At 60.3% G+C, this 11,419-nt stretch overlaps 1 protein-coding gene across 1 annotated transcript; it reads left to right on the top strand.

The window, feature by feature from the left end:
* The first annotated feature begins 504 nt into the window (after positions 1-504).
* Positions 505-10,977, top strand: UNC93B1 (unc-93 homolog B1, TLR signaling regulator). The gene is made up of 11 exons (XM_082843769.1): positions 505-651; positions 822-963; positions 1,541-1,694; positions 3,995-4,156; positions 4,360-4,492; positions 4,839-4,932; positions 5,486-5,610; positions 6,126-6,308; positions 7,170-7,443; positions 9,267-9,385; positions 10,227-10,977. Exons 1-11 carry the CDS (start codon positions 556-558, stop codon positions 10,548-10,550), a joined length of 1,806 nt encoding a protein of 601 aa, XP_082699895.1. The 5' UTR covers positions 505-555; the 3' UTR covers positions 10,551-10,977.
* Positions 10,978-11,419: the final 442 nt, after the last annotated feature.

Genomic DNA, 11,419 nt, shown 5'->3' with positions numbered 1-11,419 from the left:
TGCTGACCTGCAAACACACCAAATGGGTCAGGGATGACAGTGGTAGGGGTAGGGCTGGAGGTGGGGTAGGGATGACAGTGGTAGGGGTAGGGCTGGAGGTGGGGTAGGGATGACAGTGGTAGGGGTAGGGCTGGAGGTGGGGTAGGGATGACAGTGGTAGGGGTAAGGCTGAGGGGAGTTATTATGGGCCTGGCACTTTCCTAAGGTTTTGCATTAACTCAGTAATCCCGAAAGAGCCCTTGGAAGTCGTGCTGAGTATCCCTGATTTACAGGTGAGGAAATGAGGCACAGAGAAGTGGAGTTAATCCCCAAAGTTACGATACCGGGAAGTGGCAGAGCTGGGATTCCAACTCGCACCTCGCATTCCTGAGGCCGGCGATGGACGCACGGGCGCTCCCCTACACACACGCACACGCACACGCGCTGGGCACGCCCCCAGCGGCGCCAGGCCCTCCCCTCGTGGAGGAGGTGGGCCCCGGGGCGGGGCGAGGCAGGTCCCGGCGCCCGGAGGAAGTAGGGGTCCGCTGCCGGACTAGTCCTCCGGCTGGTCCAGCCATGGAGGCGGAGCCGCCGCTCTATCCGGTGGCGGGGGCCGTGGGTGCGCAGGGCGATGAGGACCAACTCGGGGTCCCAGACGGGCCCGAGGCCCCGGTGAGCGGGGACGGGGAAGGCGTGGCGGCGCGGGGACCAGAAGGGCCGGGGTCTCCCCCGCGGGAGCGGGATGCGGCCCCAGGGCCAGGGGGGGTGCCGGGGGCGGCCGGGGATGGACGCGGGGCTCCGGGGGTGCAGTGGCCGGGTTCGAGCGCCGTCGTGCCCCGCAGCTGGACGAGCTGGTGGGCGCGTACCCGAACTACAACGAGCAGGAGGAGGAGCGCCGCTACTACCGCCGCAAGCGGCTCGGCGTGCTCAAGAACGTGCTGGCGGCCAGCGCGGGCGGCATGCTCACCTACGGCGTCTACCTGGGTAGGCGGCCCGCCGCGCCCCGCGGGTTGGCGGGTTGGGCCTCTGGCCACGCCGTTCCGCCCCGGGCCAGGCGAGGTGGCACGGCCCGGCGGGTTCTGCGCTGGGACCCAAGTCTTTCCCCTTCCCCCCGCGCGCCCTCCCCAGACCTGAGGTTTCTCAGGGAAAGAGAAACCTTGGGGCCAGTCGGCTCCCTTCCTCTTTCACTTCTTCTGCGCCCTCACAGCTGCAGCTGCGGCCTCCGCAATGGGGGGACGGTGCAGTGTCCCCGGGGCCCAGCCACAGGCTTCGTGAGTGTGTGGGCGGGCCCTGGGCGCCCTGGGCAGGTCTGCTGCCTTCGGAATCAGGGGCGCTGAGGTCCAAGTGGCTGGCGGAGGGGGGGGGGGGCGGGGCGGGGGTCTGGATTCAAGTCGCTGTCGTGGCCACTGGCAGGTAGGACTCTTGGCCCAGCCTGGGCTTCCCCTCTGTCCTCATAGGCATTGGAGTCGGGGATCCCTTTGGTGCCAGGCTTGCGTTCCAGCCTCTGCTTGGTTGCCCCCAGAGCCAGGTTGCCCCCTCCATGCCTGCTCCCTGTACCCAGGCCTTCTGCAGATGCAGCTGATCCTGCACTACGATGAGACCTACCGGGAGGTGAAATACGGCAACATGGGGCTGCCTGACATCGACAGCAAGATGCTGATGGGCATCAACGTGACCCCCATCGTGGCCCTGCTCTACACACCTGTGCTCATCAGGTGCGACACTGCTGTCTCTATGAGGGCTGCCTCCCTGATCTTGAAGGGGTGCGAGGGCTGGTGGACATGGGGTCTCCAGCTGTCCTGGTGTTCTTGGGGGTGGGGTGGGGAGAGAACTTGCCTACCTGGAGGGGTGAGAAGGGGTGAAACCCAGGTTTGGGGAAGAAACAAGAGCTTTGCAACCAAGGCACCTTGGGTTTCAAGCAACAGAAATTCACTCAGGCTCCTTCCCTCAGATTGCCCGTACCCCATGTGGCATCATCTTCATGCCCTCCTTTGTGGCCTGGAGCTACAATGACCTTTTGAGATCAGGGCTGTGGAGTTTCTGGAGAGAATCTGATCAGCCAGCAAAGCCCAGGAACGCACCGCGAGCTCAACCAGCTGTGGCAGTGTTGAGGGACATTTCTCACTGAAAAGGGTGTGGCTGGGCAGGCGCCCCAGGGGGTCTCCTCCATACCGGAGCCTTAGTGGCATCTGGTGCAGTACAAAAATGCCCTCCACAAGTATCCTACCGCCAGGCAGTAGATCTGTGCTCACATGGGACCCGGAGATCAGTGGACACATTAGATGAGTTCCCCTGTCTTTCCGAAACAATAACAACCCCGTCAAACTCTTTTATCACAATCGCACAAACAACATTAGAATCGTAATTGAAATCAGAAAAAAGAAAACCCCTCCCAAGCCCTCCAGGCAATCAGCTGACTTTGTTTTCCCAGCGGCATGCATGGATAACATTTCTGTCCTTGTCAACTGGAGTGCGTGCATGTGTGCATGTGTGCATGTGCAGTGTCACTTTTGCTTTCTTTTCACTGCACACCTCTTGGCCTGCTTCACAGTGGGGACTTTCGTGATGTTAGCATCTTCTGCAGACGTGGGGGCACTGAACTGTGGCTCAGGGCTGGACATTGCGGCTCCCTCTTCTTTTTTGCATGTTCCCTTTATGCTTCTGGCTGTTTCCTCATCTTAAAATTAAAGAAAGAAAGAGAGAGAGAAAGAAAGGGAGGGAGGGAGGAAGGAAGGAAGAAGGAAAGAAAGAACGCCTCCTAGAATAAACTCTAAGAACCGCCCTTACTAGGTCAGAAGCATATGAAAGGCTTTCTGGCTCTTGAAACCTAGCAGTATTATTAATGGCAAACTCATTTCATTTCCTACGTGCTGGGCGTTTTATAAGCGTATCGCATTCCCTACAATCCAAGGTGGACGCTCTGATCTTAGACACGGGGAGACCAAGAGGTTGAACCCATCCCCACAGGCAGCAACTGGCAGATTGAAGGTCTGAACCCAGGCAGTGACTCCAAACCCCATGCTTGCCCCCCAACCCAAACTACCAGGCTGACTTTCCAAAGGGCTGTACCATCTGCCTGACCTATGGCTGTATGTGTTCTTTTTAAAACCACAGTCTCACCAGCAATGAGTGCTAGTATTTTTACTTTTTGCTGTTTCAAAATTTACAGTGCAGTTTGGGTGCCCTTCCCCAAATAGATCAGAGGAGGCTGCCTGTCAATTTATTATATGGCAAGATAAGGATAGTTAAAGAACCAGGACCCTGCAATAGAAGAGAAAGTAATTGTATCAGAAAACCAGAGTCATTGAGCTTTGAGCTTCCTGGAAACTCAGACAAAGGAAATAATGAGCACAAATATTCAAACAAACAGAACCCAAAACAAAACCAACCCAAAGACCGCAATGGTTGTGTCTAGCCTGATCAGCCTCCAGTGCCCTGAATGGGCCCTTATCCTGTCACTCGTCAACCTGCCTCTAACACGGTGCAACATTCTCCCAGAGCCAGTGAGGCCGTTGTTCTACAAGAAACTTCCCGACTGACCACAGTGGACTGAAAGGGCAAAGTGCAGAGGGGAAGGGGCGCCAGGGTTCCTCAGTCCCAGCTTGGGACAAGTCCCTCAGCTGTTCACCTGGGTCCTGTAGTCACTGCACATGGGTGGAGAAGGGGGGCTGGGAGTCAGCCCAGGACACAAATGAGGGTTGCATGTGCCCAAGGGCCACTGACTCATGACACCCTCTCCCCGCTTTATCTCCTCTATCCCTGCAGTGGCCGTGAGAGGCTCGAGGTTGGGGCAGAGCCCACATTACAGGTGTCTGGTTAGAGTGGCTCCCCTGAGGCCACCAGCAAGTCCATGTCTCTGAGACTTATCTTAGGACCCTCGACTCCAAGGCCAGGGGTCCCTCCCCACCTCATACAGCCTCAGGAGCTGGGGCCTGGCGTTGTGGCCACGCTGCTTTCCGGCTGCAGCGGTCTGGATGTGCGCATGGTGGCAGCATCCTCCTCCTACTGCTCGCAGGTTTTTTGGCACCAAGTGGATGATGTTCCTGGCTGTGGGCATCTACGCCCTCTTTGTCTCCACCAACTACTGGGAGCGCTACTACACGCTTGTGCCCTCAGCCGTGGCGCTGGGCATGGCCATTGTGCCTCTTTGGGCCTCCATGGGCAACTACATCACCAGGTGAGCCTGGTGGGCAGCAGGGTGGGAGACTGGAGACCTGGCAGAGCCTCTCCTGTGTTGCCCACCTCGTCTTGGGGACCTTGGACCAGCCCCATCCGCCCTCTGGGCCTCAGTTTTCCTGTTCGTGAGACATTGGCTGGCCAGTCCATAAGCCTGGGTGCAGAGGTTGGGCTAGGGAGAGCCTTCTCTCCTTTGTGGTCCAGGATGGCCCAGAAATACTACGAGTACTCCCACTACAAAGAGCAGGACGAACAGGGCCCCCAGCAGCGCCCGCCTCGGGGCTCCCACGCACCCTACCTCCTGGTCTTCCAGGCCATCTTCTACAGCTTCTTCCATGTGAGTGCCGTGTGTGGGGACACTGGGGGTGGGGTATTCCAGGCCCAGAATCACATATTGGAGCCCATTCCACAGTCTTTTCAGCTCTCTAATCCCACTGCCCTTTCTTAAGCCAACTCCTGTTTGCTTACCTCTGGTGACAGAGACCTCATTCCCTCCCTGTCTACAGCGCGGACCAGGAGGAAGTCTTCCTGCACTGGGCACCCCCCCTACCAGGCTGCCCCCCGAGAGGTGGGAGGGCTCCTGTTCCCCCAAGGCTGTGCCCAGACCCGCTCCCAGATTGTACCTGTGCTCCTTGCCCTGTTCCATGCCCCAAGCCCGACCCAAGCTGCCCTCCTGTCCACAGCTGAGCTTTGCCTGCGCCCAGCTGCCCATGATCTACTTCCTGAACCATTACCTGTATGACCTGAACCACACGCTATACAAAGTGCAGAACTGCGGTTAGTGCTCATGGGGGTGGGGTCCCTAAGGTCTGCTCACCTCCCCCACTGAGTCACCCAGCAGACACTGGGCCCTCAAGGGCAGAAAGGATGCCCTCGCTCACAGGGCTCAGGGCTGAGAGCCTGGTGTCCTACAGCTCTGATGACCGAGGCACAGGGCCTTGTCGTTAGGACATCTGATCCAGCCTGGGGTGGTGGTGGGGTGCATCAGGGAAGGCTGCCTGGAGGAGGTGCCATCTGGGCTGAGGCTGCCTGTGGGGTCTCTCAGGGCCAAGTATACCCTCAATGCAGGGCAAATGTATGGAGGTGGGAGGTGGACTGGCTCCCACGGCAGCCTCAGGGCAATAGGGCAGGAGGGAGGGGAGGTGCTTTCACCCAGTGGCCCTCACCTCCAAAGTGCTTCCCAAAGGAACCCTGCCTTTGCCGGCAGGGTCCTTGCCCACCCCCTCTAACCCTCCCCTCACCTGCCTGCTTTGCTGCGTTTCTTTGTGGCCCAGCTGACAGTGTGCCCTGCTCCCTGCCTCACGATGCCCCCCACCCTCCCCTTTCTCAGGCACAAACAGCCAGGGCATCCTCACCGGCTTCAACAAGACGGTTCTGCGGACGCTACCGCGGAGCCGAAACCTCATCGTGGTGGAGAGCGTGCTCATGGCGGTGGCCTTCCTGGCCATGCTGCTGGTGCGGCCCGTGTTGGGGGTGTGACGGGGTCAGATCTGGGGACCGTGGTGGGGAGAGAGGAATGCGGGCTGGGCGCGCGGAGGGCGGGCCGGAGGCTTGTTCTGAGTCCAGAGTTAGGGCTGAGTCCTGGGGAGGGGCCATGAGCCGAGGAGCTGGGCTGGAGGCTCGGAGGTGTGGCTGGTGCCTGCGGATTGAGAGAGGAATTGGAATCCCAGAGGCCAGTAAGAGGGGGTCCAGGCCTGGTACGGGGTCGAGCTGAAGACAGGGTCCTAGAGGATTGGCTGTGACGCGGGCTGGATCTAGGGCCTAGGGTCAGAAGGTATGGCTCCAACTTGGGGGTGGGACCAGGAGGCAGAGCTAAGGCGTTGGGGGCGTGACTAGGTCGTCTCTTCGGGCTGGAGGCAGGGCTGGGAGGCTCATCTGTGGATTTGCCTGGGGGCGGGGCTGGGTCCCGGGGGCGGGGCCAGGATGCCCGGCTGCCCGCCCCCCTCCCTCCCTCACCTCCTTGCCTGCAGGTGCTGGGCCTTTGCGGCGCGGCGTACCGGCCCACGGAGGAGATAGACCTGCGCAGCGTGGGCTGGGGCAACATTTTCCAGCTGCCCTTCAAGCACGTGCGCGACTTCCGCCTGCGCCACCTCGTGCCCTTCTTTATCTACAGCGGCTTCGAGGTGCTCTTTGCCTGCACTGGTCTCGCCCTGGTAAGAGCAGCCCGAAGAGCGTTGCCAGATAAAATTACACGACGTTCGTTAAATTTGAATCACAGAATAACAACGAATAAGTTTTGAATATATGTGTATAAGTATGTACAAGTACAGTGGGCTCTCTGCATTCGCGGATCCGGAGGGCCCACTGTACTACCCCATTTTTTTTTTTTTTTTTTTTTTTTGCGGTACGCGGGCCTCTCACTGTTGTGGCTTCTCCCGTTGCGGAGCACAGGCTCCGGACGCGCAGGCTCAGCGGCCATGGCTCACGGGCCCAGCCGCTCCGCGGCATGTGGGATCTTCCTGGACCGGGGCACGAACCCGTGTACCCCGCATTGGCAGGCGGACTCTCAACCGCTGTGCCACCAGGGAAGCCTGTACTACCCCATTTTATATAAGGGACTTGAGCATCCGCAGGTTTTAGTGTCCACGAAGCGTCCTGGAACCAATCCCCCACAGACACCAAGGGATAATTGTAGGCCCGGATATTCCCCTCCTCCTTTCCCCTCTCTCCCCCCGTCCCGCCCGTACCTTGGGAAAGTTACTTTCACCTCTCTGAGCCTGTTTCCTCATCTGTGAAGTCTCTAATGGCCATGCTGACTTCCAGAGGAGTTGCACTGTTGAGATGGGATAACAGCCATCAAGTGTTTGGCTCCATGCGGGGTTCAGCCTTGGTGTCTGGGGACACTGTCCAAGCATTTTCTCACTGTCTGTCCCCGAGGAACCTTCCCACAAGCCTCGGAGGAAGCTGGCCCTGCGGTGGCCTAGAGAGGGCAGGACGTGGCCTGAAGTGAGACCTCGTGGGGAGGGCCAGAGCCTGGGCCGGCTGACCTCCAACCCTCACCTCTGTTCCCCCAGGGCTATGGCGTGTGCTCGGTGGGGCTGGAACGCCTGGCGTACGTCCTCGTGGCTTATAGCCTGGGTGCCTCGGCCGCCTCGGCGCTGGGCCTGCTGGGGCTGTGGCTGCCGCGCCCGGTGCCTCTGGTGGCCGGGGCTGGGCTGCACCTGCTGCTCACTGTCAGCCTCTTTTTCTGGGCCCCCGCGCCCCGGGTCCTGCAACACATCGGGGTCCTCTATGCAGTAGCCGTGCTCTGGGGTGTGGGCAGTGCCCTCAACAAGACGGGGCTTAGCAGTGAGTATAGCCGTGGGCCCTGGATGGCTGGGCAGGGGACCCTGGGGCTTCCTCAGGGCGGTTGCAGGGAGCACAGACATCCCAGGGACAGACATGGAGTTGATGGGCACACTGGAGGGCTGTTACGGGGTCCCGTGCACTTGGTGGAGGTAGGTGGGGATCCCTGTGTGCACTCTAGGGGTGGAAGGAAGTCCCGTGGACACTGCGGGGACAGATGAGGGCTGTGAACACCCTCGAGGCACGCCATGGACATCCTGTGGACCCCCAGGGTGGGCACGGGAGTCAGGGTGAGATCTTGTGGCTCCATGGGCTGGATGTGGGGCTCTGTGGACCCCTCTTAGGGACAGTGCAAAAAAACACATTGGGGATGCCTCGTTTCATACCAGGGGACAGGGCGCAGCCTGGCATAGTTTTCGTGACACTGGAAGCAGGTGTCAGGGTCTGTGCCCCAGGGAGCATGGGACGCAGCAGGTGGCCTTGTCCACACCCCAGGAGGAAAGTGCACATATGGCATTTTTATGGAGAGGAGCTGGAAGCAGGCTGTAAGATCCCAACAGCAACCTTCAGAGTAGCCGAGTCCAGGCCCCAAGTCTGAGCTGCTAGGGTGGAGGCACCGGGGCCTGGGGCCCTGCTTGCAGAAAGGAGGGGGTGGGACAGAGTTCATCTGTGTGACGCTCTGGGCCCACAGGTGAGCCTTTGCCAGTGACAGGCAGCTGGTACACATGGGTGCAGCCATTTGGGTCTCCCACATCGGCACCTGTTCTGATGGGCCGGTGCCGTTAGCAGTTTTGAGCATCACCCCTATAGGGCATGGTGGAGGTCATGCCTGCTGCGGGCTGGGCAGGGGATGGTTCAGGCAACCTCAGCACCCAACATCCGAGAGAGAGAATCAGACACTATATCTGCCACAGGGGATGGAGCCCCACACCCTGGACCACCCTGTCCTGGCTGTTTTGCCTCTGGACCTTGAGCCCATGATATGTCTGGACTTGGGCCAGATCCCAGCATCCTCTTCTGCCCAGCTCCGCTTACTCCCTCCTCTTATGCCCCACCCCCGGGGGGGGGGCTCCGTGTCCCTTCACAGCACCCCCATGGGGTAGAGTCGCACTGCAGGACCTCAGGATGGAAGTGTCAATGTCCTGAGTGGCTGCTGTGCAGGCTTTCTCCCATTAAAACCTCACAGCACAGCATATACGTGTCATCTCATTTTATAGATGAGAAAAGTGGCTCTGGGGAGTTCACTTACCCCGAGTCACCCACAGACCCAACATCTGAATCCACATCCCTGTGCCAACTCTCTCCACCTTTCAGTCCTGAGAGTGGAATCTGAGTCTCCTGATTCCCTGTCCGAGGCTCTTTCTGCCCCACCCAGGGGAGGATGCTTTGGGAAACAAATTCCTCCCTCCCAGCTTCAGGTTTGATTTGCAGAAAGCTTGTTGCTACAGCGATTTGCTCTCCCTGAGCCCTGGGTGAGGAAAAACAGCCCCTGCAGGCCTGGTACTGCATGCCTGGGGTTCGGAAGAAGGCAGGATGTGACTGCTCACAGAACTTCCCACTTCTGAGGCCACAGATGGGTCCCAGAGCAGGCCCGTTGCATCCCAGCCGGGGGGCCCGCTGCTCCAGCCTCTGCTCAGCTCCCAGGCAGCGTGATAACCAGTGTGTACACTAGGGGGCCAGCCAGTACTGGTTTACAGCGGCTTTCTAGGCGCTCCTGCCAAGGGCTGGGACCAGCACAGGGCATCGGGGGTCACTAGTGGGAGAACAGCAGCTCTGGGCCCCAGCTGGCACCTCTCCCCTTTCTGCCCCGTCCTGCCCACCTGCAGCACTCCTGGGAATCCTGTACGAGGACAAGGAGAGGCAAGACTTCATCTTCACCATCTACCACTGGTGGCAGGCCATAGCCGTCTTCGCAGTCTACTTGGGCTCAAGCCTGCCCATGAAGGTGAGTGCCCCGCCCCCACTCGACCCCCTAGACAACAGAAACTTCCTGAGTGCCCGCCCTGGCCTCACAGCCCCTGAAGGGCACCACTGCCCCAGGCCAGGTCCTGGGCCAAGTCCACTGGGCGGCCCCACACCCATCACTGGCTTATTACTTACCGCGTCCCCTCCTGCAGGCCTCAGTTTACCCATTTCTGAAAGGATTCACAGTTTGCTCTCTACTTGTGGGCACATCCCAGCCACCCTGTGGGTAGTTTGGTAACCTGTTCTCTAGACGTTGGGCTCTGAGATGGATGCCGAGGGTCTGTCTCCCTTCTTGGCTCTCAGGGGTCCTCGTCCTCTGCTCTCACCTACTGGCGGGTCAGTTTAGCAGGTTCCGGCCAACTTTTTAAAAAATGAGATAGAATAGGGAATAGCAGGGAGTATACCTGTGAATATGTGTGTACGTACTGAGTTATTTACAATTATTTCTGACTGCCTGTTACAGTCAAAACCTCTAAGAAGCATTACTTATGATCCCGCATGTAAGGGACAGAGTAATCTAAGCTCTGGTAAGGGAGGGCCAGGCCTCCCTTCACATCTACCCTGTGAGGCAAAGGGATTACCATTACAGTTAGGGAAACCGAGGCCCTGATGGATAGGGTGACCATAAGGGACAGGGCTGGGCAGGAGGGTGCCCAGGAAGCATGGGTGGCGGGGCGGCTCCCAGGAGGAGGGAAGGACAGCAGAGGAGCTGCGGGGCTCAAGTCCCAGATGGGAGTGGGCTTATCGGGGCGAGGGGCTGGGCGGGGAGGGCGCAGGACTGGCTGCCCGCGGGTCCACCGCATCCCTCCCTGTGTGCCCAGGCTAAGCTGACGGTGCTGCTGGTGACGCTGGTGGCGGCCGCAGCCTCGTACCTGTGGATGGAGCAGAAGCTGCGGCGGGGCGTGGTCCCGCGCCAGCCCCGCATCCCGCGGCCCCAGCACAAGGTGCGCGGCTACCGCTACCTGGAGGAGGACAACTCTGACGAGAGCGACACAGAGGGCGAGTGCGGCGGCGGCCGGGGGGACTGCGCGGAGGAGGAGGCGGGGCCCGTGGGGTCAGAGCCCGGCCCCAAACCAGCCGGTCTCTGCCGCCGGCCCTGCCCCTACGAACAGGCGCTGGGAGGCGATGGGCCCGAGGAGCAGTGAGGGGCCAAGCCTGATCGCCGGCCTCGGTTTAACGCGTCTCGGGTCGGGGCCCCTATGATTCAGCGCCAACTTCTGGAAAGACCCTTGGCCCACCCCGGGGTTCAGGAACGGCCCTCCCAGAGCCCCGGGCGTTTGGGATCCTCCCCGCAGCCCCCTCCAAGGGAGGGTGGGGCCTTGAGACCTCTTGGCCAGGCCCAGAGTGCCTAGGGACCGCACAGCCGAAACCCTCTTCCGACCCCAGGGGCCGCTCTCCACGACTCCCTACCGGGCCCAGCCCCGGGGCTGGGACCCCGCCAGTCCCGTCCCAGCTCTCGGCTACAGGCCTGGGTCGTGTGCGTCGCCCGCTTTGCACATCCTATCCCCATGGTCCGCCAAGAGGTACGACTTTAAGAACATGAGCAATAAAGAGATTTGCGTATTGTCCTGATCCGGAAGTCTCCTGCCGTGGGAGGACATTGACCACCCGGGGTGTGTGCCTGGCTGACCCTGCCCATTGGGCACTGTGGCCGTCTGCCTTGATCCGGGGGTGGGGGGGCGGGGTGGTCCCTTAAGCCCCGCCCACCAGGCTGTCCTGGCTCCCGGAGGCACCACCCCTCCCCACACCAGCCAGCTTTTGCCAGTCGCACCCGATCAGCTCAGGACAAAGAAGTCGCTCTGGGTGGTCTGTAGGGACCGCAGCGGAGTGTGATGGAGCTGCCAGCCCCTCGTCAGTCTAGAGGATGGGACGAAGTCCAGAAACCCAGGTCCCGCTGCCCCCTCCTCAAGCGTCCCCAGCCCTCATGCCCACCCCCATCCTTTTTTTTTTTTTTATCCCTTGGGACGCTTCTGCCCACAGCTCCCCAAGGGACTCCTTTGGGGGCCAAGTCCAC

Source organism: Leucopleurus acutus (genome assembly GCF_964270905.1).
Source record: "Leucopleurus acutus genome assembly, chromosome: 8".
In the NCBI taxonomy this organism is placed as follows: Eukaryota; Metazoa; Chordata; class Mammalia; order Artiodactyla; family Delphinidae; genus Leucopleurus; species Leucopleurus acutus.
The sequence above is the reverse complement of the archived record's forward strand: the minus strand, read 5'-3'. Positions and strand labels throughout refer to the sequence as shown.